Genomic DNA, 27,978 nt, shown 5'->3' on the forward strand with positions numbered 1-27,978 from the left:
GTAGTTTAAAGGATCCTTTAGTCAGGGTTCTTTTGGCACACATACAGAGCAAGAAAAAAACCTGGGATGACATAAAGCTTACTTGAAAATTGCCTACTAGAAGATACAAAAATAGGATGCTTTGCTTGAGGGAGGACAACGATGGCAGAGACAGGCAATTTTGATGACATACATAATTTTAAGTTGATGCTGTTACCAATGCATGTTACCAAACTCCCCTGTGCTCCAGTGGAAGATATGTCTGCCAAGAGTGATCCAGCTTTAGGGACCAGAAATAGGAGAGATGAGGAATAGCTGATGTTGCAGTCTGTGTGCACAGAGATTTAGGATATTTCATGCATGATTCCTAGAGAAGCACAGTGGGCTGGCTGGCCACAGGGTCTAAAAGGAGCACTAATACAGTTCATTTGCAACTTGAACCCAAGTCAGTGACTCTTCTGACTGCTGAAAATAATACCATATTAAGATGTTAAAGCATCACAAATTTCTTCCTTTTTAGAAATTCCCACACAGACAGCAACTTGATGCCCTTTCTAAAATTTTAGTCAAGTTTGAGGGAATGGTACAATCACATGCCAGTAAATCAAAACTCACATGCGTCTTTAGCGCGCTGGTTTCCTGCATAACCAATTTATTTTTTTCCCTGAACACTTCCTGTATAAAAAGAGCTCTACTGGATACACAGTCCTATGCAGTCTTACTAGCTAGGAAAACAAACTGTTGTTCAGTGAAATAAACCCAGCAGTCTGCTATTCCAGCACTTCAGATAGCCTTCTGTTATCAGGAGAAAACAGAATAATCTTTTAGTAACAGCTGTTCTTAAAAAGAGAACATAAAAAACACTTGTGTTAAAGACATATGGCAAATAGGAATAACCTGGCATTTAGGATACTTGTATAATAACTCTACTTTGTTCAGGAATCCAAAAGGTGTAATGATTGAAATGTTAAAACTGCAGCACCAGTAATACTTACTTTCCCCAAACCAAATCCTCAGGACTGGAAGGAAATAAAGACAGAACAGGAACATTGTGCTTACGTTGCATTAAATAGAAAACAATGGGTCAATCATACTTGAGTCTGCACTTCAGTAACACTTGGCAACTTCTGCAGTTCTGATGGAAGAGCATTAGAACAGGTCAGGTGTCTGCTTGTCCACCTCCAGTGTTTCATTCATCCTGTTTCCTCTTGGGTTTCTTGGGATTCCGCGATCGGCTCTTTGCTTTGCAGAGCGGACATATGGGAGCATTCCGATGAATTTGTTGATGACATGATAAGCATGCCTGAAATGGGACATTGCAGCCTCTCGTTACAAACTTTAACTGTCATACTTACACAGATTATGGAGTAGCATATTCTAAGTTACAGTACAGAAAAAAAAAACCTAAGTGTGCTTGCCTTCAAAGGCAAAGCAGGGCTACTTTTTATACAAGTCTCTAGACTGTACAGTAAATTCAGGACAACTGAAAACCTAGAGTGCCCCCTTGAACTGAAACTGCAGTTTAGCAGACACAAGGTCTGTGCATTTATCAAGAATTTTAACATTAAATTCTGTTTTGTGTTAAATGTTCCACATCTTTTAAAGATGTTTACATGCGTAATAGCTCACTGAAGGTTAGAGTGAAGGCCAACTGTGATGTCACAGAACTCAAGGCAGAAGCAGGTGCTTAGATGAATCTCACATATTTAACACAAGATACAGAACTCTTCCCATTTGCTCCATACTAAGCCTTTTAACATCCATTTGACTAAAGGATATTACTTTCAGAAAGGCTTTTTAATGGTTTAACTCCAGAGAGTAAGTGCATAACTACAGAGTGTACCTATGTCAGTTTGCCTCCCTAGTCAGTGAATCTTTGTAACTTGGGAGGGACGAATACAAAGCACTGAGCTTGTTTTACTGACTACAAAACTGTCACTTTAGTGCTTGTGCTTAGGTTAAATGAATCCATAGGTTAGTCTTGACTTGGAGATGCCAAGAAATGCAGAAACAATCACCTCCCCTGGTAATTTGTCTAATTACTCTCCCTCATAAAATATGTGCATTGTGTCTAATACGAATCTACTTGGGATTAACTCCCAGCTATTAGATATCTCTTGTCTGGCTTTCTGGGTTTTTGTTTGGTTTTTTTTCATGCTTTTCTCCCACATGAAACACTAGAGGAGTAGGAATTGCCTACATCTCTGATGATGGAGACCCTAAAGTCATAAAGCAGTCAAATAATACAGAGCCCTGTTCTTAAGCCTTTATCACCAGTGCTACTACCTTAGGTCTGCTGGGTTTGCTCTTGATTTAAACTACTGCAGGAAAAATCTGGATCAGAACAAATCATCTTTCTTTTTTGTAAATATCAATCAACTTAATACATTCCAATGATAAAGGGCAAAAACCCAGGGTATTCCATCTCCTGACCTTCATTGGAGGTGGCTGCTGTCTGAAAGTTGCTGTCTGTCTGGTATCTTGTTTCCTCGCCACTTGCAGCTGTTGGGCAGCTGCTGCAGCTGCAGCCAAAGACTCTGGGATGGGAGGCTCCTGGGGTTCTGTCTGCCATTCCGCTTTCTGCTTTTCAAAGTAGCTAGACAAAAAAAACCAAATAAAAAATTAAACCATCTTCTAGAGTATTCCACTAGTTCATAAAAGATATTTGGTATTAAAATATAATGCATCACATTTCCCTGTCATGTTCCTCCACTACTCAAATTGCCTACACTTGGATACCATTTGGACTAGCTCATAAATAGAACGGGTGGTATGTTCCTATTTTCTTCTGCATTTTACACTTCAGCCAGATTCCAGATTGTCAGCTTCTAAGGTATCTTGATGTACAACTGGATATAAATCTGCTAGGATTTAAAATAGACAATATTTGTTTTTAATATTTAACAGCTTAAGATGCACTTCTGTTAAACTTTATATACACAGTTTTAATGTATTTTTTCTCTTAAAATAAAAAAATTTGTATGTAAAATATTAACAAACTCTTTGTAGTGCCAAGGTGCTTCAAATGGAAAACAGCATTTCTGAAAAAATGCAAAATAAATCTTGATAACTGTCTGTGAAAGTTGTGCCAAATGTGCTGGGCATTAAGAGAAATCTAACTTTCTCAAAACACCACTTGCATTTAAAACCGATCTGTTAAATGAAGTTCAGTGAACTCTGTCATCCTCGCCCACCTAGGTGATACCTAAAAACGAAACTGTAATTAATTATCCAAATCTGTTTCACATCTAGGATAAACTTACTAGGTGACAGTCACAGGTATATGGCTAAATGCCACTGACATGTGCAAGCAGCAAAAATGTACATTCTTACAGACAGCAGCAGTAACCGACTGAAGAGCACTTATTTCACATACCTACTTGAACTGCCTCTTATCTCTCCTTGCTAAACAAGCGAAAAAAAAAAATTCAGGAAAAAAAGTCTTGCTAGTAAAAGCAGCATATGATATAAAAATCTGAAGAACCAATCACCCTTGAATTTTTGCATGTCTTATGCAGAGTTTGAAGCTTGGAATATTTACACTGAGTGTTATCAAATACATGTGTTCCTACATCCTCTTTTGGTAAATAACAAATGTTATTTCCATCTACCAACAAAACTAAATTGACAAAATAACCAGTGGAATCAAGACAAGGTATAAGCCAGAAAATGTTTGCTTTGGAAACTTACTCAAGGGACAGTTTCTCTTCCTCCTCACAAAGATCTGGCAGCCTCTGCAATCCCAGAGTCATCCGCAAGGCATCCACGTGCTCCTTCAGGGGTTTGTACTCCTCATGCAGACGCCGAGTAGACTCCAAGAGCTTGTTGAGATCATTCTCAGACTGCTTGATAGTATTCTCCATCTGAAACAGGGGGATGAGCATGCTTTTAAAGAACTTTCCCTTTAATAGCTCTCTGAGCAAGAAAATGTCTCAGCGGACATTCTTCTCACCCAAGCTGGAAGAGATTAGAAAAAGTGCAATACTACAACAAAGAGTCGAGATACTGGGAGGTTGAACACTGTGCAAGGAAGAAGCAACTGAAAATGACATACAAATACATTTTCATTTCAAAAAGGTGCATTCAACCTATATGACCTGAACAACAGAAAAAAGCAGGCAGGCTACAGATACAGCAGAAAGTAAGGAGCTACAGAAAACTCACTAAGGACATTAAAAAAACCCAAATAACATAGAATAAACTAATTTTCTGTGTTTCTAAGATACCTGAGCATCCATGGCTAGAAGTTAACAAAAAAGCTAAGGGAAGGTTCCTGCTTCTCTTACTGCAATAAATGGGGAAAGCAGCAGAGACAGTCTGACAGGAAAACGAGAGGGAGACTGAAGTTAGACAGCCAGTAGGGGAACAGACAGTTGAAGTGACAGATAAATGCTGTCTGCACATTCAGCATATAGCTTGTACTTGCTTATGTTGTAGGAACTTTTTTCCTCTGGTGCAAAGCACAGATACCTTCAGAGCTAGAAAGCGCTGCACAGTCACGATTGTGCCCTAACATGACATAAAAACTGCAGGTCTAAAAACACTTTCCCCATTTAGTGCCTCTAATTGGCTCATCTTTCTTGTTTATAAACTGAGGCACTGATGTGAGAGGATTCCTATACAACTGTGTTTCAGTCAGGCTGTTTACATTGGACTGTTGCATACCACATTAATATCAGCATGGATCAGTCTCAGCTCCTCCACATGGGCCATCTTCTCTTGCAGCAGCAGGTCCATTTCCTGTTTGTATTCTTTCAGGTGCCTCTCCTCAGACTCCAGAGCTTCAAATTCTGCTTTCAGTCGTGCCTTTATTTTTTCCATCTGCAAAGTCTTACTCCTGGATACCAGTGATAATTAAAAACATAGAGAGACAACAGTAAGTCACTGTAACATATTTTTGCAGGGTGCTACTTCAAGAGTTGAAAGAAGGTAGTAGCAGTAATAGACAAGGGCAAGACTAAACATGTCTGAGAAGGGATAAGGTGGAATGAGAGAACTGAATTCTAATTCCAGCCCTTTTGCTGAGCTTTTCAGTGATACGAGAATACTTATACTGAATTATGAAATAAACAGAACATGGTCAAACTTGAACAGCTACAGTAGATTCAGAGAGTTTGTACTAGTAGAGTTATCAGTTAACTCAGATTAAACCCTGGTTCCAAAATAGAGAAATCCAGAACATCTGGGAGATTTAGCCCAGGATTCTGGGGAATGTAAAATTAATTGGGGGTGATTAGAGTGTCATACACACTAAAACTATGTGGACAGTAACTTGAACTGCTAAAATACTAGCTTCAACTTGTGATTGAAAATTCCAGAGAATTTTCATATCAGAATAGTAAAAACCTAAATGACACGGCTATTAAAATCCCATTTGCAATTAACTCTGCATTCTCTCAGTTCTTTGCTAATATCTAGTACCTGTCACATATTTGTAAATGTTCCTGACCATATCATGCATGCTGATTTTTTTTTTTTTGCTAATCTCTAATTCTATAGAATTAAAGAATTACAGAATTAAAATGTTTATATCTAAACAGTTAACTCTCTCTTCAAAGATAATAATCAAAGAGCTCAGAGTTTCAGCCTTCAGACATTTCTAAGCAACAGAACAACCTGCTGCTATTGTAGTTCAGCCCTGGTCCGAGCTGCTGAACAGAACAAATAAACCGTTCTTGTTCCTGTGATTTAGTTAATGAAGAGGCCTTAGTTATTTTTCCTGTACTGGAAGTTAGAATATGATACTATGTAACCTATGTGTCAATAACACTTAGATGTTTCCAGTAAGAGCCTGGAATGTCACATCTCATGCACACCTTCGAGAGTTCCAGAACTCTGCTTTACCTCGTGTGAAACACAAGACTGCAGCATTCCTTCTCAGTCAGTTTAGGCCTAGTAACAAATAGATACATATTGGCTTCCAGGTGCACTACTGAGTAAAGCTGCCCACAGCAGAGATTTTGTTAAAGGACACTCAAAATTGACATCAATGTTGCAAGTAGGATTGACTTTTTTAGACTGTTTTTTTTTTTAAATTTAAAATGCCTTCAGCAGCTGGCCGAGCCAGCCCCCCCAACTCCGAGGCCCCCCCAGCGCTACCAAGCCCCCCACCTTCCTTTTCCGGCCCATCAGGGCTCCTGCCGGGAGGTGATCGAGGCAAAATGACAGACTCATGACAAAGAGCCTCAGGAATAACAAATGATAACTGAAAGGGCTTTAGAAAAATCACCCACTCCCCGCACCCGCCCACTCCTCCCCCTCCTCTTCCCGGTACCGCTCGGGGCCGGTTCTCTGGAAATGCACAACCTTCCCCTGCCCATTTCGGCAGCATATGCTCCTTCTCTACTTAGAATAATGTATTTTCGACTCTGATCACAAACCTCAGCAGCGGTTTCCTCCCGCTCAGCAGCACAATAGCTACTTTCAGACCCAGGGAACTCCGCCGCTCTTCCGAGGAGAAAGCTGCTATGGAACTGATGCAGCACAAAGCAAACGTACCTGATCTCCTTGATGCTCTCGAGTTTGCACATAATTTCCTGCTCATCTGCCATGCTTTTCGCTCCCGCTTTAAACCTCACGTGAAATGTATAAAATGGCAGGGGAGAAAAAAAAAAGACAAAGAAAAAGAAAAAAAAAAAAAAGAAGAAAAAAAAAGGAAAAGAAAAAAAAAGGAAAAAACCATACAATAGACACAATGCATGCACCCCCTCGCAGGGCTGGTGTCTGAGCCTGTGCGGCAGGCTCCAGCGGGAACTCTGGGACTGAGAGTCCGGCTCCCCACGGTGTCTGGGCAGAGCTGCAGCAGAGAGACTACATCACCCACAAGGCGAAGCAGAGCTTCCCTACCACCTTCCTGCAGCTCCGCTCTAGAGCCGTTTGTCACACCTTCTGATGTCAAAGGTTGTCAGGAGTGCATAAAAAGCGAGACTTCCTCCCGAGATCTGTGCAATGTTTAGCATTTCGTTAATATTACCGAACGTGCATTAAGATGCACGCTTCACATGCTACAGTTCCCAGCGATTCACATGGAAGATTCGTGCAGTATAGTAGACTCGAGGTGCTGGGAATCACTTTAACCAATTTGCTACCTTTTTTTTCTCCCGCAGGGAAGTTGTAAGATGAAGCCCTGAACAGTCTTGGATGAGGGTGCTGGTGCTGGAAAAAACTCCCAAGAATGATTCCTAATCACCCTGGCTAGAGCAATCAGTTCTACAAGACTGGATGTAATTACACCAAATATAACATGTTAATGTTTATTCTTTAAAATGTCTTCGTTATTTTCTGGAAAAAAAAAATACTACCCTAACAAAAATATGCTGATGTTTAGCTTAGATATTTTTCCACTGTCATTTACAGAAAACTTTAAAATGCATTATAAAGAGTGCCAGGGGAGAAACAAACCAGTCACTAGGAAGCATTTCCTTGGACAGGATGTTCAAACCCTGGAAGAGGCTTCCTGATGGTCAATGTCCAAAGCCTGTCAGTGTTTAGAAGGAATTTGGACAACATCCCTTAAAACTTGCTTTCATATTTGATAAACCCTGAAGTGGCCAGGCAGTGGGGCAAGATGATCGTTTTACATCCTTTAGAATGAAAAAAGTAGCATTTAAATGAATACTAGAAAATAAAGACTAATGGAGAAGACGCCCAAGTAAAACATCAAACAGGACTGAACTCTGGCTAATGGGTACAAATCACCATGAGCAGAATGGGTGGCTATGCTGTCAAACCTAATAATGGGAAAATGGATGAGTTGAAAAGGTACATCTAAAATTGTGACATTTTCTTTTAAATTTCTGAGTTTTTTTAATGCAATTGGATTCTTTCTGTATCCAGCTGGGGTACTGAGCCTTCAACATGTTCTCAAGTCATATTTGCAATACTCTCTTTCCCACATCTGGGCGATCTCAATGGTACTGGCCCACCTCATATTTTAAGGGACAGCTGATACTGGTGTCAGGACGCTTTAGGAAGCTGAAGGCTGTCATCAGCAACACTGGCACTGACAAGAGGCGGATGCATGCTAGCCCTGAGACCTTTAAAGCATCCAGTCTTTACATGTCAAATTTAAGCAGAGCTGAAAGCTTTTGCCATTTCTTTTTGTCTTTCAATATATATATACATATCAACATCAATATACTGTATGCAAAGCACCTGCCGTCACCCCTGAGAGCCAAGGGCTGCGGGAGCTATGGTCACTTTCGAAGGAGGGCCCGAAGACCTCTGCATCCAGCCATGTCTTGCACGTCACTCTACACTTCCACACTCGGCAGCACCGGCACACACCGCACTCCCGCCAGCACTGCGGGCTCCCCATCCGCCCTTCTCACTCCCCACATCTGGCTTCCAGGTCAGGCGGGTGACGACGTGCGCAGGGCCAACCCGAGGGGACCCTCGCCCTCGCCCCCCCCCCTTTCCTCCCTCTCAGCCTCCCCTGCGCTCCCACCCCGCAGCCCTGAGCGCGCCGCGGCGCGGACGGTGACGTCAGCGCTGACATCATCCGGAAGGCGCCGCAGGAACGTGCACCAACCCCGCTCGCGCCCCGCGCCCCGGTCCCGGCGCAGCTCCACCCGCGGCGCGCGCGCAGGGCCCCGCCTCGGGCGGGAAGGGGGAGGCTGGCGCGCGCCGCCGCGTGCCGGCTGCGCGTGAGCTGCCTTCGGGGGCGCGCGGGGCGCCGCGAGGCTGCAGCAGCGGGGGCCGCGCGCGGTTGCCAGGCGACGGGGCCCGGGCAGCGGCGGTGGCCCCGGCAGGGATGAGGCGCAGGCAGCGGCCCCCGGGCTCCCGCCGGCGCTGAGCCCTGCACCCACAGCTCCCCCCTCCTTTCTCCGTCCCGCCCTGGCTTTGCTCCGCCGCCTCCCCTCTCCTCCTCTCCCCTCGCTCGGGCCTGCCCTTCCCCCTCATGCGGCGGGAGCGGCCGGAGTGGGGCCCGTGCCGCGGCCTCGCCGAGCCCCGCCGTCTCTCACCTCTCCGCCGCCAGATCCCGCAGGCAGCCGCGGGCGGTGTCAGCAGCGACAGCAGAGGGTGAGGCCCCGGCGGGGGGAGAGGGGCGCTGAGGGAGGGCGAGGAGTGGCCCGGGGTGGGGATGGCCGGCGCAACGCCCGGGCAGTGGCGGAGCCCCCTCCTCCGGGCTGCCGGCGGCGGGGCTCTGCGGGCCCGTAGGGTGCCCCTGCCGGCCCGGTACCGCCGCCTGTGTCCCGGGGCCGCGCCTGCGGACGGGGAGGGGTGGCTGCCCCGGACGGCCTCTGCCTGCCTCCGGCCGCCCTCCGTGCCGCCTCGCCTCAGATGCTGCGCGGGACCTGCGAGGGGCTGGCTTTGTTTTCCCGGGTGCCGTCGGCCCGGGATGTTGCTGAGGCAGGGCGAGTGAAACGGCCTAGGCAGTTGGTACGGAATCGGATTTTCTCCCTAATTAATTTCAGTATGAGGTCCAAGGAGGGACGGCGAAGGCCGCGTTAGAGTGCTGTTCTGTGTCTGAGCATCAAGAAGGGCAGCAAGAAACTTGAATTAACGAGAGCGAGTTGGTGAAATAAGGAAATTAACTTTTGTAGAGTGTACCAGATGATCACTACTTGAATTCTTCCATTTTGCTTAATAGTGCAAATGTGAATAAGGAACTGGTCACTGCAATATTCATGTGGTTTGAAGTACTTTTTATAACCACTTAATTTTAAATTGTGTTTTTCTTAGCTGTCTGCTTTTCTAATTGCAACTTAATTCTTAGAGATTACAGTTCACAAGAGCTCTATATTTTTTCACAAAATAGCAAAGTGAATCAAAATCTATTGTGTCATCTCAAGTTGACATGCCACTTGTAACTCTAAATTCATTACAGTTTATTGATATACATGTGATACTATTTTTTTTTTAATCTTGCAATGTGTTTCGGTGGTTAGTGTGTATTGTCATAAATGGGAAGTAGGAGTAGAAAGAAAATTAAAATATTGGTCATTTATGAACTCATTATGCATATTAGTAGTTCTGAGTGCTTGGAGCATGCAGCATTCCAGATCCATCTGATTTCTCATGCTTGGTATGTTTGTTTATGGAAATGGATGTGTCAGTCAAGTAGTCATTCTTGTATAGGAGGTGTCCTTTATTGATGAGATGCAGCTTTTGCTTGCCACATGTTATAAATCAACTATGGTATGTGGCCCTCAAAACTGCATTTCACAAGTGTGGCTAATGTCACTTAAATTATCTTTGCTTCTTGCTGGAAAAATGGGCTAGTGGGAATGTCAAGGTCATCCTCAGATTTAGAACAATTTAACTAATTGAAATGTGTCTTCTTCTCTGTTATATGTTTTCCATATATCAGTCTTGTGGCTGTTGACATTTTCTGGACTGTAATCTACTTGTCTTTTACAATGATCTAATGCTTAGCAAGTTTTAATATGAGCAATCTGTAAAGTTTCCCAAGTAAATTTCATTTTCACTTGAATTGCATCTTTTAAGATATGATTAAAAAAGTCTAATGAAATCCAAACTCACTATTCAGAAAGAATGTAAACAAAAGATGTTGAGAGAGTGAATGGATACCAATGACACGTTATATGCAGATGAACTAACTGTCAGCTGCTGTAAATGAGGTAAATTCTGGCTTTCTGTTCCTTGATCTTTCTGGATGCCTTTTCCAATGCAGCTTCCTCCATTTCAGACATCTACAGGTTTTGACTTTCCTACCCACTTTACAGTTAACATTTGAAATGTCATCTTATTAAACACTTACAGTTCTACTATAGATCTTTGAATAACAGAAATAAAATAAATTGCTGCTGATGCTTATACTCTGTTACTGTTTACATCAAGAGCAGAAGCACTAGAGCTTTTGAGATCAAGGAAGGCAGCAGGTAAGTTCAGTTAGGGAAACAGAGCTTGAAAAGGTGAAAAAATGTCATCTATAAACTCAGAAGTTTCCAGGCATTGCCACATTGTAAATTACTTTGATTTTTCCATCTCGTAATTTATATATATTTAAAAAAAAAAATTATATATAAAAGAATGGTTGTAATGCTACCTAGACCTCACCCACCTCTGAGTATGCTGTCCTCCTTTGATCATGGAATCTGCTAGACAGAAAGAGCTTTCAAGACACATGTGTGCCTGACTGGACATGTGCATGTTTATATATATATATATATATATATATAAATATTTATATTTTCATAGGTTTATTGTAAAAGGCTATTTCTTTCTAGGTATTATAAATAAAAGCATGTATGAGTAACAACACTGGTATTTTAAAAACTCTTTACATCTGTTAATGGGTTTTTAGTTTCCTGTGAGTTGTTGCTTTTTGTTGATAATCTATATTTGTTATGATATATTAATGGTAACATACATAATTCACCTTGAAGTAAGAATACTATGAGGAGCTTTACAGATCTAGGCTTTCTGATGCTGTCATGTGTAGTATTGCATTTGATGTATTTCACATTCAGGAAATATATTTGGAAGTGCAGAGCTAAGCAGTATAGCATCTCCTAAGTTGTAGCTTTATTGTTTTGAAGTGGAAAATCTAGTCACAAGAGAGGCCATAATAAAACACCCTCTTCATAAGCTGGCAGTTTTGATTCAAATATATAAGTTCTTTCTGTATTTAAAAAAGTACTTCAGCTAAGTGTCATTTGAGTTTTAAAGGTATCTGTTGCATTTAATTTTCTTACATCAGTTAATTTTCACATTTGTTGCTAGCAAAGCTGGTTGAGTCATCATGTCAAAATAAAACCCAGGCTATACATGACTTGTTGTGGCCCTCTCCTAAACTTTCAGTAGAATACCATGGTAGAGTATAACTAAAGCTTTTTACAAATGCTAGCACAGACCAAGGTGCTTGTTCATTGAAATGTAAGAGCGCATTTTCTACACTCAGTCTGTCTGGAGAGAATGTCCCCCCCCCAGTCAAAATTAATACCTGTTCTGGTTATCTGAGTCAACTTCTTTTTTTCAGTTGTCCGGAGAGGAATGCTGTAACAGAGACAGAGTATGAACCTTAGGCTAAAGCTGAAAGTTCAGACTCCAATTAGTTTTACTAATGACATGCACAAGAAATTTAACATATATGCTTCTTTAATGAGCCCACAGATATCTCAGGCACATCTCATAAAGTCAAAACATGTTCTGAGAATTTTAAACTGGCTATCACATTTGCTTGCCCCTTCTGTCCCACCCTGCCTTTTTTTTTTTTTTTTTTTTTTTAAGGTCAAACACTAATTTCAGAGTCTTTCCCACTTCTGACTTTTAAGTTGTCCTGATGTAAAAAACAAACAGAAAACTCACATAAAACTGAATACCACAAAAAGGAACTCTGAGGCTTAATTCATATATAGATCTCTAGAAGGGGGGAGATGAAGGTACTGGAGCATAGGGATTTGCTGTTTCTGTTTTCAAAAGCAAAGCAGTAGGCTTTTGTCTTCCTGAAGATGTCTTTCCAGCTGCACCTTGGAAATGAGCAGTGTTGTCATGACAAGAATGAAGAAATTGTAGAATAAAAGAATACCTAATTTAGATTGGATTTCAGGAGGTCATTCTAGTCCCAACACCTTGCTCAAAGCAGACCTAATTAGTGACAAATTGATTTTGTTTTTGCAAAATCAGTAACAGGTGTGAAAATCTAGAGTCACAAGACTCCTTTAAGCTTCTCTTTCTGCTTTCCATAAAGGTGCTGTTTGATGCTTACTGAGTGAGGTGTCTGTTTCTGCTTTTCGCATTTTTTAGTAGCTTCTGAAGTGGTTGTTTCAGTTTATCAGAAATCAGAAAGCATGTGAGGGTACAGCTGAGGGTAACCCACTTCTTGTTGAATGGCACAGCATGTGAGGGTCTACTCAATATATCAAGGCCTTTAAAAACAGAATACCCTGTTTTTCAGGTTTCTTGAACAGAAACTGCTTATGGGTGAGACTTGGTTAAAGGAACATTTGATTTACTCATCAAAGTATTTTTTGGTTTCTCTTTTCATCAAAATGACAGTGTTGAAACCTCCCATTAATGTGTTGAGACTGATATTGCATAGTAAGGTAAGAAAAATCCATTAAATTGAATCCAAATGTTGTCATTTATATGGCACTAATTATCAAGGGAATGAAAACTCTGATCAGCCATTTTAACACTTCTGTTAAAAATGCTATTTGAATTAACACATACTCTGTGGATGCTGATTATAGATGTTTCAGTATATAAATGAGCTGGAGATTTGTGCTCATGTCTTCGGTTTAGACCATCCCTTCTGGAATGGAGAAATTAGTTCATTTAATTGATTAGAATAAGAAGTAGGAAATGTATTTGAACATATGTTCATTTTAAGTATCTTAAAATAAGAGTGTTGCTTTTAAATAAGGAAGACTCTTCAGAGAGCAAAGTACTTTAAGTGGTGCAAAAGCCAGATGTTTGCATCAAACAAAGCTGCTTCTCACACAGTTAAAGCTTGATATACTTGTTTTCCTTCACTCAGTGAGTTGTGTGTATCTTGGACTTTTTATGGAAGCTCTATCAGAGTACATGTGCTACACATCTGTCAACGATTTGATGCTTTTGTGAGTGTTGTTTTCTAAGTAAAAAGGTGCTTAGGAGAGTCTTAAACTATGTAAAACATGGTTTTAAAAGGTATAAAAGGGTAGGATTCTTTATTCCAGTCCCTGCTACCTAAATTCAGAGTGCTTGTTCATGTGATCTTGTTGACGTTACTGAGAGGTGCACTTGAAACTGTGACAACAATTATGTATGTTGTATTTTTGCCAAAGCATCATGTTTTTGAGTCACATTACTTTCAAAACAGCCAACTTGAATAGAATAATTTTCTACAAAGCTTCTCCTATCCTATTTTCATACAATCTTGCAGGACCTGACACAGTAAATGAAAATTAAATGTGCTCAGCTACCACATAGGTTACATGCTGAAAGTAGTTCAATTTAAGGATTGGAAAATTAATTGGTGAAAGCGGTTAATTCCTGTTGAATTACATTTTATGGATTATTATGGTATGCCTGTGTAAACTATAATGAATTCCTGTTATCTCTGTTTAAAATAATGATTGGGTTAATGACAGGTAAACACACAGGCAAAACACTACGCTTCACCAGCCCTTTTTATTAAGGACAAAAGAGAATTGTGCATAATGTCATGCAGCACAACTTCCAGTTTTTTAATCCATTGCAAAATACTTAAATGTTAATTTTAGAACATTTTCTGCTTTTCTTCAGTTGTGAATCTGTCCCAGCAGATGTGTACCACCTAAATGTATAATTAGAATGAGAAAAAGCTACCATTTTTATTTGTGACTCATATCCTTTGTCAGCTTTTAGCACTTCTCAGCAGATAAAGTAGTTTGCTACCTCAGAAAATATTCAAAGCAGCAAGCAGTAATGTGTAATATCTTTACTGCTCCTGAACTAAGAATACAAGATGGTTCTTCAGTGCCATGGAAACAGCTGTGTTGAGTTTTGTCACTTTTTTCATGAGTGCTGTGGCAACGCTGTTTTCAAAATTAAGGGCTAATCCAAAGTCCAGTGCCACCCATGCATCTTGAGCGGCTCATTGTCTGTCACGCCTCACAGTAACTACTGCCCACTGAATATTGTTTTCTTGCATTCCTGAAGACCCGTACAATACATTTCGCGTTGCTGGGGTTTTTCTTTGTGTTGCAGGCCCAAATTGTAATGTCTTCAAAATGGCAATTAATCGTGTGTTGAGGAAGTTTTTAAAGATCACAAAAATGTATGCCGAGAATGTGTCTGCAGAGTAACCACTAGTCTGTGCTGTAGCACACTGCGAAGTTGCACATCCTGTAGTGTCTCCGAACGCTGAATCACTTCTAAAAAGACTTTTTCTTTTTGCTTCTACTCATATTGTTTTCATGGTTTTAGGCTTTTAATTTACTGGAATCGGTACGTCTGTGTAATCAGCAAGTTCTCAAAAAGCCTTTTTGCTGTAGGCTTATGCTCTATCTGCGCTGTAAGCTTGAGGCATCGTCGTAGCAGATACATAATGTACCTGTGACTTGGCTGTTGTTTAGAACAGGCTTCTCCAGAAAGATGCCCTTTCCTCTGTGCCTCTCTTACAGGAAGAATCCATACAGAGGAGCATGCTATTGATAACTTAGTGAAATGAAGAGTAAACAGAGATACCGAGACATCAACATTCATGCTGAAGCCATGGAGACAATAACATTTTTCTTGATCCAAACCGTGCCAGGTTTTCTGATTCTTCTGAAGATGTTTGTTTTGCAGTTTAAAAAATACAGAATGAGAAATACGCAATATTTATTCGCTGTGCATATGGAACTCCCCTAGATGTTATCATCTCATGTGTCAGTATTCAGTTAAAATTTTTGTTTCTTAAAGTGTTATTAAAAAAAATATGATCACTATTTCAAAAATATACAAGGGAAAACAAACAATCCTCCCTGTCCTTAAAATAAATACTATGGAATCATTTACCATATGTATTTATTAACCAGGTGAGAGTGACATTTCAGAAAATACTTGGGTTGGGGATTTTTGGTAGTTTTGGTTTGGTTTGGTTTTAGTTTTGTGTTTTAGTATCTGCAATGACAGAAAACATGCTGCTTAAAAGTTGATGAAGAGTTGATGAAGATAATTAATAATTTTTTTAATTTTAAAGTTGTTCCTCCTAATAGATGTGTATCATTGCCTCTTTGAAGGGCATGGCTCAGAGCACTTTGAGATGGTTGAAAGAATGTGGCATAAGAGACCAGAAGAAGCCTTTTTGTGTATTCTTTCACCTCATCCTCTCTGATTGTGTTGGTCCTGCTGAAATGAACATGCTTTGAATAGAGGATGTCTGGCACCAGCTCTTTAGTAGTCATTGAGCAGACATTTTCTTTCTGTTTTTAATACCAGCAAAATTAACTAGTTGCTTTCAATGTGGTCCTATATGAACAAAATATAGACAATTTTGCCTCACTCTTTTTTCTGAATCACATTATCAGTTCTAGTAGTCAGTCGTGACTGTGCTGAAAGAGGTGTTTAGTGAGAAAACTTGGCTGCCTAGCAACGAATGTCACGAGAATTAAAACTTTAAAGCTGCAGTTTGTATATTTCTGAATTACAGTATCTTCAAATCAGAAATTGGTAATAGCTATTTTTCCTTCAGTGTGTGTTCATATTCTGCTGTCTTTGGAGAGAATATAATTCATACTAAACACTAAAATTTCAGCCATACAATGTTACTGTTTATGATCTGTGAGTAAAGCTGTGATGATAACTGTGGGGCTACATGCAGATGCAGAGGTTGCAGTAGGGTATAGATTGGACTCTTCAGGGCTCTGAAGAAGAGAGGGAGAAACCATTGTGTTGTTTCTGTAATATTACAAGTGATTCCTTATCTGGAGGGTACATTTAAAGTAGTGGTAGTTGCTGCTGCTTTCTACTGGCAAGTTCCTCATTCTACTACATTGACTCATGTAGGAGCAACACAGCACAGCACTTCTTCCTCCCTAGGTGCCCTCTCTCAATGGTTAGTGGGGAAACTTGGTTTTGTGCTGATTTTTTCCTGTCCTGATTTTTGTTGTTGGGATTTTAGTTTGCTTGGTTTTGTGCTCCTGACAAAAATGATATGATTCTCATTGTTTGAGAATTTAAGATGCAGGTGGGAACAAATCCCACAGTGTCCCTAGTCTCTGAATGCAGTGGAACAGTCAGGTTGCACAGATGGAGCAACTACTAAGGATGGAGAGGCTTTGGTGCAAGATGACTTGTTTCCTAGGAGCTCTGTACAGAGTGTACAGGGTTGCAGAGATGGTTTCTGGAGGCTGCCTGCCTCATTTTCTGTCAACATAGCATTTGGTGCTGAAGCAGTTTATTTAAACTATTAGACAAAATTTGCCTCTTGAGAAATTAGCTTTGTGTGGTGGGTCTTTAAATAAATTTGGGAAAAGCTCTACTTTTCAAGAAATTACAATGTCTACTTTTTTTGTGGAAGATCTGTGATGTATTTCCTCAGAAATTACTGCAGTTGTTATAGACAGGACTTTCTGACTTTCAGCGCTTCTCTCACAAGATCCTAGATGGATATGAAGAAGAGGTTTCTGTGAACACTGTGATTTAGTTTTTAAATAATTTGAAGATAACTAGAATTTTACTTCTTTTTTAGTGGATTTTTAATTGGAATCTCAAATACTTGGTCACAGACCAGATATTTTCCATTGATATGCAAGAGAGGGATGAGACAGCTAAAATTTCCCTAGTTAGTGGCTTTCAACCAAAGGCTGACATGAATGAAAAAAGGCAAGATACTCCAAGATGTGTCACAGAAGTGGGTGTTTCTGTAGAGTGAGCTATGATAACAGATCCGCCAATCTGTCACTAGCGACCAAAAAAAAAGAATAGTAAACCACAGCATGGGACTGGTGGGGAGCAGTCCTTCCAGACACACAGTGCTGCTTCCTAACACAGACTGAACCTGAGCTCCTGCTTCTTAAGTGCAACAAAGTGAGTATGCCAGCAGCACTGAGAGAAATCTGTTTGTATTTTAAATAAACTTTAAATTCAGGGTTACTTATTTTAACAAGGAGATCGTTAATCTAAGATCTTACTTTCAGGAAAGGACAAGTAAATGACAGAAAACTAGAGATATGTTATGTGGAATTGGGACAGTGCAACAAAAGGGTGGAATCAATTTATATGCAGATAAGTTATATTATTTTCCAGCTAGGAAAGGGGAGAAAAAATAAGATCACAGGTGGAATAACAGTGATATTCCTAGATTATTTTATTACTGTATAAAAAAATTGTTTGTTTGAGTCCAGTTGGGAAGGTAGATATTTTGTTTGTATTTTAAATTATTATTTAAGTGTTTATAAAAGAATGTAAATTTGATACTTTAAAATTAGTTTAAATTAATTAGTTCTGGAAAAATAATTTGTTGAAATAAAACCAATGGAGAAGTTAATAGTAAATTTGAAAAGCTAAACAACTTTTCTCTCCATCATACTTTCAAGGCTATTTCCATTCTTAAAAGCATTTGGCTGATCCTCCTTAGAGGATATCCATTGGCAAAGGGGTTAGGATTAACTTACTAGAAGTTGGAAAACAGGCCTAAGTTTACAAAAGCTAAAAACATTCTTGTGCCATTATGCTTAAAGCAATTATGATAACCTGGGGAAAAAGAATGGAGATCTTTGAACTTGAGCCATCAGAGTCACACTGTTCTTTGCCCAATGCCAAAGAAATACTGTGTCATAAATTAAAAAAAAAAACAACTAATCTTACCACAAATACTGTAGAGTGTCCCTTAGTTGCAGTATTTTGTAAGCTGAGAGTGCAGTGTGTTGATGCCCTGTTTTTTTTGTAAACTTCTGTTACACGCCTGGCAGCCAGCTTGCAGCAACCGTAACTTTCAGGTTCCGTTAGTAAATCTGCACCAAAGGAGGTCAGGGTGGTCTATGCTGGAGCTCCACACAGTTGTTCTGGTGTGGGCAGGCTGTTCCTGCAGGAGAAAGCTGTAAAGACAGGAGAACTTTTTCTGTTTTATTATCTTTAAATATTACTGAGCTACTCCATTAATTCCAGCTAGAAGTTTATTGTATAGGAAGTGTAATTTTTTTTTTTCTGTATTGAGAATAACTAGGGGGGGAGAGTGTTTAATTTGTGATTAAAGAGACAACATAATTATATGCTTTATTATGATCAATTTTTACACTGAAATGTGAATGACTAGGGACCTCTGCTGACTTGTAAACAAAATCCTTGTAGCTGAGTATTTTGCAGAATTTGTCAAAAACTAATTTTAATTTATTTTTTTTTAGGGAACTTCCATGTCAGTGATGTTTATTCCACAACATAGTAAGCAAAGCAAATTAACTTCAGCCTCGTGTAAGCTTTTGATTGGCCAACACAATGCAATTGAGTACAAATTCCATGTGGCTTTGGAAATGAAAGAGAACTGAGCTCTCTGGCTGGAAGCTGAACGTGATGACGGCCTGGTCTATGGTAGGGAAGTTGAAAATGGAGAAGAGGCACTCCAGAGAAGACAGAAATGTGGAACAAGATGCTGGGGAATGCAGTGCTGAATCTGAGGAATGGACGAGCTCAGAAAGTGAACCTGAGCAACCATACTTCAGAACCAGCTATAGCAATACTCGGTGGAGAGAAAAGAAGGTTTCTACCAAACCACATCGCCCGCTCTGTCGGTCCCCTTGTGTAGATCGCCCAAGCTTCTCGCAGAGCAGTATCACACAAGACTTGAAGCTAGATGAATGTAAAACGAATTTGGACAAGGAATACCAAGCTAAAATGGATTTTGCTTTAAAGCTTGGTTATGCAGGAGATCAGATCCAGGCTGTACTGAATAAACTGGGAGCAGATGCACTCATCAATGATGTTCTGGCAGAGCTTGTGAGACTTGGCAACAAAAGTGAATCTGAGGGACAGAGTAGTGCCAGCAGTACCACTAGCACTCTGGTGCCAAGAGGCCCTTGTCCAAAGGAAATAGCAAGCCCTGAATCATCACTTGAAGATGAAGTTGTGGATAACAGTGATAACTTGAGGCCAATTGTCATTGATGGAAGCAATGTGGCTATGAGGTAGGTCTCACTGTCACGACATTTGAAAAGAAAAAAACCACTGTTCTTTACACAATCTGCTTAGTGATCACAATACCACAATTTCTTCTGGTACTGTCTGCATAGTAGGTTCCCTTTAGTATCAGCTTTCAGCTTTCTGTTCTGAAAGAATTTGTGGTCTGAATTTTTTTTCCAATGTATTAAGAAAATGTAGATTTTTATAGGTGCATTGAGTACTCTGAATTTCAAACTACACAGACACTCCCCTGAGTCCTATCAGCATATTTCACATGCAAGATTTTCCATTGACAAATTGTGGTTAAAACAATCCAAAAGATGCTTCTGTAAAGCAGTATCACCAATATTGGACTTAGCTTTGTGCTTCTCTTTTTTTCTATGCCTGTTGAATTTGTAGTCTCTGTACTGCTTGAGTCACTTCTGAGCACAATATGGCAACAATGGGAGAAAAGTGTGTGTGTATTGGAACTGATGCTCTGTTTATATAATCACAGAATAGCTCCTGTTGGAAGAGACCCATAAGGACCATCCAGTCCAACTCATTACTGAACTCATAACAAAAAGTGATTCTTCCCCTGTACTCAGCACTGGTGAGCCCACACCTTGAGTGCTGTGTCCAGTTCTGGGCCCCTCAGCTCAGGAAGGAGATTGAGGTGCTGGAGCAGGTCCAGAGAAGAGCAAGGAGGCTGTGAAGGGATCCAGCAGAATTCCTGTGAGGAAGGGCTGAGGGAGCTGGGGGTGTTGAGGCTGGAGAAGAGGAGGCTCAGGGGAGACCTCATCACTCTCTACAACTCCCTGAAAGGAGGTTGGAGCCGGGGGGGGGTCGGTCTCTTTTCCCAAGTAGCTATCAGTAATACAAAAGGCCATGGGCTTAAGCTCTGCCAGGGTAGGTTTAAGTTGGATGTTAGGGAAAACTTCTTTACAGAGGGGGAGATCAGACACTGGAATGGGCTGCCCAGGGAGGTGATGGATTCTCCATCCCTGGAGGTTTTTAAGAAAAGACTGATGTGGCACTGAGTGCCATGATCTGGGAACCACAGTGTTAGTGGATTAAGGGTTGGACTTGATGATCTCAGAGGTCCTTTCCAACCTGGATGATTCTGTGATTCCATGTGATAACAAAATGGATATGCATCTGAAAATACAAAAGGATAGTATTCAATTTTTAAATTATTATTGTTATTATTAAAATATAAAAGATCTGAAATGTACAAAAATCTAAAGAAAAATAGCAACACTTGTTTCTGTATTCATTAATTATTTTGCAATAATTTGGACTATCCTGGTGACTACTTTGGATAACTTTTTCCAGTTATATAAGCTGGTCTAACAAAAAGGTTTATTTGTCTTTACAGACAAGTTGTTGTTTCAAACCCTAACCATTCTTGTGATTCAATGAGTCTATGATTCTGTTTCCCTTACATTCTTAGACCCTGGCAGCTTCAGAAGAAAACTAACAAAAAAATACCCACCACAACAACAACAATCAAAGCCAAATGTAACTTTTGTCCTTGATGTTTCTCAAATTTTTCCATGTTCTCCAGCCATGGGAATAAAGAAGGATTTTCCTGTCGGGGAATTCAGCTAGCTGTGGACTGGTTTCTGGAAAAAGGACATAAAGATATCACTGTGTTTGTACCTGCATGGAGAAAAGAACAGTCTCGACCTGATGCACCAATTACAGGTAACAGATCGAGATTTCCTTTGACCTCTTTGTTAAAAATTTTTAAGTAGTGCACACAATCATGTCATCTTTCTGATGGGTCTGCGGATGTGATGGTGCACAATGATGTTGCACTCAACTGTCTATTCGAAAACACAGCAACTGGTGAGGAAACAAACATTTAAGTATCTGCACCTGTAAAGAATGCTGGGGTTTTTTGTAATGTTACTGGATCATTTCAACATGTTGGAGGAATGAAGTCATAATTTTCCCATTAGCAAACATTGAGCATATAGGAGATGCTGCTGTATTGCTGAGTGAGTGCAAAATAGGTAGTATCAGACCAGGGATTATCTTGAACACTGAAGAGCCAGTGTGTGTTTTCATGTATAGAAAGTACTTAAGTTTTACTCTAAGGTGAGAGGAGGGCAAGGAGTTTTTTATTTTAAAGAATGCACTTCTTTCTTTTAAGACTTTTTTAAAAGCTGCTCAACTAAAATTATTTTACAGATCAAGAAATCTTACGTAAATTGGAAAAAGAAAAAATTCTTGTTTTCACCCCATCTCGAAGAGTTCAGGGAAGAAGAGTAGTTTGCTATGATGATCGATTCATCGTAAAACTTGCTTTTGACTCTGATGGCATCATTGTGTCAAATGACAACTATCGTGATCTTCAAAATGAAAAACCAGAATGGAAGAAGTTCATAGAGGAGCGGCTGCTAATGTACTCTTTTGTGAATGACAAGTATGTTTTTTTCTTCAAAAGTAAGGGAATCTGCTAATTCAGAATCCTCAGTAAAAATTGAAATTCACCTTTCATTTTTTTCTCCTTAGGTTTATGCCTCCTGATGATCCTTTAGGACGCCATGGTCCAAGCCTTGAAAATTTCTTAAGGAAAAGGCCAGTTATTCCTGAACATAAGAAACAACCGTGTCCTTATGGTAAGTGCCGAAGTTAGATTGATTGGTTGTATTTGAAGGTAGTTAAAGCAAGCAGTTAATTAACATCTTGTCGTTACTAAAAAAAAAACCCCAAACTAAACCCAACTTGGTTTTTGTGTTGCCATTCAAGCACTTCATGCACTTTTGTACCCTTTATGCTCCTATTAAGAAAAAACAACATAGCAAAAATTAAAGGATTAGCAGCTATACCTGGTGGATAACAGCTTTTTGCTCTTTTCTTCTGGTTTGTATTCAAGGAAGGAGATTCATAACTATACAAACTGTGTTAGAGCTGTTTTGGTTTATCTAGCATTGAGTATGTTGTCAGTACTGCAGTCATGAGCCCAGTAGGAAGAGAAGTGTTGTGTCCTGCCCTTGACGCAGTGATATACAAAGATACATGTAGCAGAGTCTATGACTGCACGTATATACAAGGTATACATATAATTATTTCTTAAAGGGATATTGTTACTGAGAAGGATGTAAAGAAAAGAGATAGCAAGTGGTGGGACTGATTAGCCTTTTGGTTTGTTTAACCTGAAACTGCTTTTCTTCCAGGTAAAAAGTGCACCTATGGGCACAAATGTAAATATTACCACCCAGAACGGGCAAACCAGCCTCAAAGGTCAGTAGCGGATGAACTTCGAATAAGTGCCAAATTATCTGCTGTGAAAACTATGAGTGAGGGAGCCTTGGCCAAATGTGGCACAGGGCCATCCAGCTCCAAAGGAGAAATCAGTTCTGAAGTGAAACGCATTGCCCCAAAACGTCAGTCAGATCCAAGCATTAGATCAGTAGCTGTGGAGCCTGAGGAAAAGTTATCAGTAGCCCGGAAGTCCGAGGCCAGCTCTGTCCCGTCTCTGGTTTCTGCATTAAGTGTACCAACGCTCCCTCCACCAAAAAGCCATGCAGCTGGTGCATTAAACACTCGTTCTGCAAGCAGTCCGGTGCCAGGTTCCTCACAGTTCATGCATCAGAAATCTTCACTGGAGCATATGTCCAGTGTACAATATCCTCCTATACTAGTCACCAATAGCCATGGCACCTCAGTTAGCTATACTGACCAGTACCCCAAGTATGAATCATTGGGGGACCATGGCTATTATTCCTTACTCAGTGATTTCTCCAACTTGAGCATAAGTAGTATCCGTAACACAGATTATTACGGGGCTGATGTGGACCAGGGCATGTATTCTAGAAACTCAAGCCCCTGTCCCGACAGTTGCTTAAGCCATACAAGTAATGATTCTTATTCCTCTTACAATGACTTGTATCTGGGTGTAGCAGATGCCAGTCCAGAAGACAATGTGAAGATCCACAGACTGCCATCGCAAAATCGTCTTCAGCCTTTTTCCCATGGTTACCATGAAGCCTTAAATAGAGTTCAGAGTTACGGAACTGAAGAGCCTAAGCAGCCCCTTCGCAAACAGTCAGTTTCCCACTTAGGCCTACATGCCCAGCATACAGTTGTTGGAGCACGGTCCAGTTGTCCAGGAGAATACCCTGTGCCTCAGAATGTTCATCCATCAACTGCACAACCAAGCCGTGCCTTGGTCATGACAAGAATGGACAGCATTTCTGACTCACGGCTTTATGAAAGCAACCCCACCAGGCAGAGAAGACCACCTCTCTGCCGAGAGCAGCATGCTAGTTGGGATCCATTGCCATGTGCATCAGAGGCTTACACTTACCACTCCTATCCATTGAGTAACAACCTCATGCAGCCATGTTACGAACCTGTAATGGTAAGAAGCATGCCTGAGAAGATGGAGCAACTGTGGAGGAATCCCTGGATTGGGATATGTGGTGAGCCACAGGAACCACACATCATCCCAGAACACCAGTACCAAACATACAAGAACCTCTGCAATATCTTCCCTCCAAGCATCGTCCTTTCTGTGATGGAAAAGAATCCCCACACAACAGATGCACAACAGCTGGCAGCGATGATTGTTGCCAAATTAAGAACAGGGCGTTAAAGCATTACAGCCTCTTTTGGATAAATGGGACTATACAGCATACAGGACCTGGAGGAAAGCCTAAATGAAGAAGGAAGGGGCCAATCTATTGTAAATATTTTCTACTAAGATAGTATCAAATTCTGTACACAGTAGCAAATGACTGCTGTGCTGAGGCACTATAGAAGAATTAACTGCATTGTAAATGTAAAGATTTTAAATATAGGGATTTTTAATATTATTTTATAGGAAATGCATACTCTGTTGCATGGATATCTCATTAAGAATTACAACATCCCATTCAGTGTCTCAGTGCTGTTACTACAAAATTATTGTTAGCAATTATATTGCATGTATTAGTGTACACTTTCAATTTGCTTATAAATACCTAATTGGCCTTTGAAAGTATGCTCTATACACACCAAGGGGACTTGTAGCATTTCAGCTTTGTCATTCATACTGCATACTGGCATATTAAACAAAAAGTAAGCTTGACAAAAATTAAAATACTCAATTTGTAAAAGGAAAAGCTGATTTCAGCTTTTGAATGTCAATATTGTTGTTGGTACTTACATTTCAAAACTGTTCCCTGAGAGTTTGAGTGTCTGTTACAATTGTCCAATAGGTTGGCTCAATCCCTCAGAAGCCAAATGCTTTTATTATATTAGGACCAAAGCATTAAGGAGTGTGAAGGCATGAGAGACACTCAACTAAAAATTTTACTGTAGCTTCTCTCTTCAGAATTGCCTCTCAACTGTGCAGGAAGCACAAGGATCCACTTGGGAAGGGAGTAGTGTAGGGGGAAGGCTGCTTCTGGAAAAGAGATGCTACAGTTTGGGTTTGTGGCAAAGCTGGTCTGGTTTTTGCTCTTTAGATCCACGCAAAGGTGTGCATTTGCCTCTTGAAGGCTTTTAGAGTTCCTGTTTCAACAGGTGAGAATTTTGTGTGGCACTGTTTGCGCAACTGGTATCTTGCTCAGGGTGGGAACCTTTGTAGCTAAATGTCTCCAAAAGAGGCGTTTATTGTTTTTTAAGCTGCACTGACTGGACGCCCTTTTTTGAATCCATTGTATATTTCAACATTTAGAACCATTACTAACTCGATATGTCTCGAGCTAGGACTTGTTGACTTCTACTGTAGTTTTTTTCATGAAAGTTGAGAAGGCCTGGTTTATGGCCTTTTGTTTCTTCATGAGAAGGTGTGACACTGCCTAAATGTTTCTTACTGTGAAACACACAGAACGTGAGGCTGCAGTCAGGGTTGTTTCTGGTGTTTTGATAATGGCTTGCATGCTGCTTTCTAGTTATCATTTGTCTGAGGAACAAAGCTCTATCATTTCCTCCTTCTGTGTTACTGTAATGGTTGGTTTGAGTCAAAGTATCTTGTGGTCTTTTTATCATGTGCAAAATATGTTCCTACCGTATTAAAAAAACCAAACCCAAACCAACAATGAATCACAATTACAGGTGCAACTACAGTTAATTTACTGCTATTTGCTAACTGTGTCATTTCACACAGGATAAATATTCTTGTGTTAGTACAGGTAACATAATGATCATGTCATTATGTATTTAAAATAAGTTAACTCCAAGGTGATTCTGTACTTACACTTGGTGTTTAAAAATAACTTAGGGCTCAATTAGTTGCTTATTGTCTCTACTAAAGGGAAAAAAGAAATCTTTGGACATTGATAATAATTTGGAAAAACAGACTTACCTCCTGACCGGTTTTCAGACACATTTCTTCCCAACCAGCATTTTATATTTTTAATTTGCAATTAATTCCTATTCTCTTCTCTTGCATGGTATAAGCAGCTGAGAGCAATGCCTCAAATAACCAGAAATGACCTTTTGTTTGTTGATACAAATTGTATCTTTTTTCTTGATTGTATAAAAACTGTATAAAAAACAAATCTCTAGATTAACTTCAGTATTACATTTTCACCACAATGTTTGTGACACCATGTGTCACAGGGAAGTAGCCCATGAGTAATTACTTAAACTTATTTAAAATGGGCACTTGTAGTTTATAGACAAACAAGGACAACTTTACAGAAGTATTTTATTATGTGCACAGATACTGTGTGTACACCTCAAAGCATTACATAGTTATCTTTAGAGTATTTATTAAGCAGATAGTCTTGCACTAAACTTTATGTAAAAATGTTGCTGTTTACTCATCTGCATGTGTTTAAAATGTGACAATATAATTATTATTGACCCTGCTTTAGTCTTAAGGGATTAATTTATAAATTATTTAGGTATAAAATGAAGTTTATTGTGCACTTAAGTTTTCCATCTTGCATGGAATTAAATATTTGTATGTAGAAAAATGTTTGTTCTCTTTTCTCCCATTATACAGATGATTAAGCTATTTTAAGAGAGGGTTAGTAGGATTTTTCATGTTTTCTAAAGCGGAAAACCAAGCAGAATTTCTGTTTGGAGTGTTGGATGGCTTATGGAGATATTAATTTTTGTAGGGTTTGTCTAGTCATTTTAATTTTCACTAAATTCTTCTGTCTTCTGGCTAGAATAATTCTTTTTTAAACGAGAACACTCTGCCAATACAAACCCAGCATTCTATTTCCCTAAGGCACTTTGAAGACAATTTGTCTTCTTCTAAGAAGCTGTTAGGATCCATCACATGTGGAGTTACAGAATGGGCCCTGTAGCCTTGTGGAAATAATTTGCAAATTTTGTGCTTGTTTAGTTCTTCTTGGAGGTAATGAAAGTTTTGTATGTGATGATGTCTTTCCTCATTAATTACTTTAAGTGATAAATCAGTCATCCACCTCTGTTTTCTGATAGGTTTCCAAGCCAATTCAAAACACCGACCCATTTATTAATCTTGCAGGCATAACCTTAGATTTCTTCTTACATGGAAGAGTTGATCTTATTAACACCTGATCATAACTGTCTATATTGTAAATATGAGACTTTGTATAAATGCTCTTTTTGAGAGCATGGTATTTAAATGTTTTTAGAACTGTAAAAGAACAGTTCTGGAAACTATATTTTAATAAAATCCATGAAATTAGAATTCTAGATGAGAAAAATAAAGTGGGAAGGTAAAATCCAGGCCAATGGCAAGCAGCAGGAGTTAAGCAGTAGACTCGAGTGCTTTACTGGGGCCAGAGAGTCCTCTGGCCATTCTGGTTTACTGATCTTTCATCTTTGGCTGCATTACTTTCACATAAGTTGTAACTTAAAAGTGTATAACCTTATTCATGAAGCAAAAATCAAATGCTTTATCAGATGTCTGTCTTAAGTTATTAAATGTTTTTTGTAAGAATAACATGTCAGTAATGTATTAAATTGTACATATGGATTATTTCACTACCATTGGTCCTGTTGTCGTATTGAGCTGCAGTAGCTGGCTTTATTTATTTGTTGTATTAAACAGTACTGTTTAATTGTTGTAAAATTTTATAATTCTCTTTGGGTTTTTTTGGTTGACCCAAATATAATGTAAGTCTTAATGACAAAATGAGTGAAAATGGCTGTTAAACCAGTATGTGGGTATTCGTAAACCTTTGTAGTAAGAAGAGGGCTCTGCTATAGTTGCTGCTGCATGTAACTCATTCCCTAGTGTGAGTCTTTTAGCTTTTGTAAAAATGCTTTGACTGTAAACATAAATCTAGAAAGTGTGGGTATGACTGCTTAGAAAAGCAGAAGGATCCTCATTAAAAATAACAACCAAACAAAAAAAAACCCAAAACACTTATCTAGGAGAGTTCCTCCATACATACTTTTAATGCCAGTTTGCATCAAATAATGAATTTTAGCATTTTGAACTTCTCAATGATAAATTATGAACATGGAAAGAATCTGCCCAAATAATTCAGTCAGAAAATATTTGCTGACCTGCACATGTACTTGTGATGTATACCAAGCCACAAACAAAAA

At 39.8% G+C, this 27,978-nt stretch overlaps 2 protein-coding genes across 7 annotated transcripts; one reads left to right on the top strand and one right to left on the bottom strand.

Moving 5' to 3' along the window:
- Positions 1 to 9,088, bottom strand: ZC4H2 (zinc finger C4H2-type containing). 5 transcript variants are annotated; one of them, XM_030448956.1, is made up of 6 exons: positions 8,943 to 9,088; positions 6,478 to 6,544; positions 4,645 to 4,816; positions 3,670 to 3,842; positions 2,413 to 2,575; positions 1 to 1,282 (listed from the first exon to the last, which is right to left on the bottom strand). In XM_030448956.1, exons 2-6 carry the CDS (start codon positions 6,528 to 6,530, stop codon positions 1,169 to 1,171), a joined length of 675 nt encoding a protein of 224 aa, XP_030304816.1. In that variant the 5' UTR covers positions 6,531 to 6,544; positions 8,943 to 9,088; the 3' UTR covers positions 1 to 1,168. The 5 variants fall into 5 exon arrangements, with proteins under 5 accessions (XP_030304816.1, XP_030304815.1, XP_030304818.1 ...); XM_030448955.1 differs by having other exon boundaries at positions 6,478 to 6,552; XM_030448958.1 differs by lacking the exon at positions 6,478 to 6,544 and adding an exon at positions 5,796 to 5,871 and having other exon boundaries at positions 8,943 to 9,087.
- On the top strand, positions 8,661 to 27,788 carry ZC3H12B (zinc finger CCCH-type containing 12B). 2 transcript variants are annotated; one of them, XM_030448953.1, is made up of 6 exons: positions 8,661 to 9,000; positions 18,738 to 19,514; positions 21,056 to 21,195; positions 21,685 to 21,919; positions 22,009 to 22,115; positions 22,674 to 27,788. In XM_030448953.1, exons 2-6 carry the CDS (start codon positions 18,904 to 18,906, stop codon positions 24,092 to 24,094), a joined length of 2,514 nt encoding a protein of 837 aa, XP_030304813.1. In that variant the 5' UTR covers positions 8,661 to 9,000; positions 18,738 to 18,903; the 3' UTR covers positions 24,095 to 27,788. The 2 variants fall into 2 exon arrangements, with proteins under 2 accessions (XP_030304813.1, XP_030304814.1); XM_030448954.1 differs by lacking the exon at positions 8,661 to 9,000 and adding an exon at positions 9,205 to 9,360 and having other exon boundaries at positions 22,674 to 26,178.
- The last annotated feature ends 190 nt before the right edge of the window (positions 27,789 to 27,978 follow it).

This window comes from Calypte anna, chromosome 4 (assembly GCF_003957555.1).
Source record: "Calypte anna isolate BGI_N300 chromosome 4, bCalAnn1_v1.p, whole genome shotgun sequence".
Classification (NCBI taxonomy): Eukaryota; Metazoa; Chordata; class Aves; order Apodiformes; family Trochilidae; genus Calypte; species Calypte anna.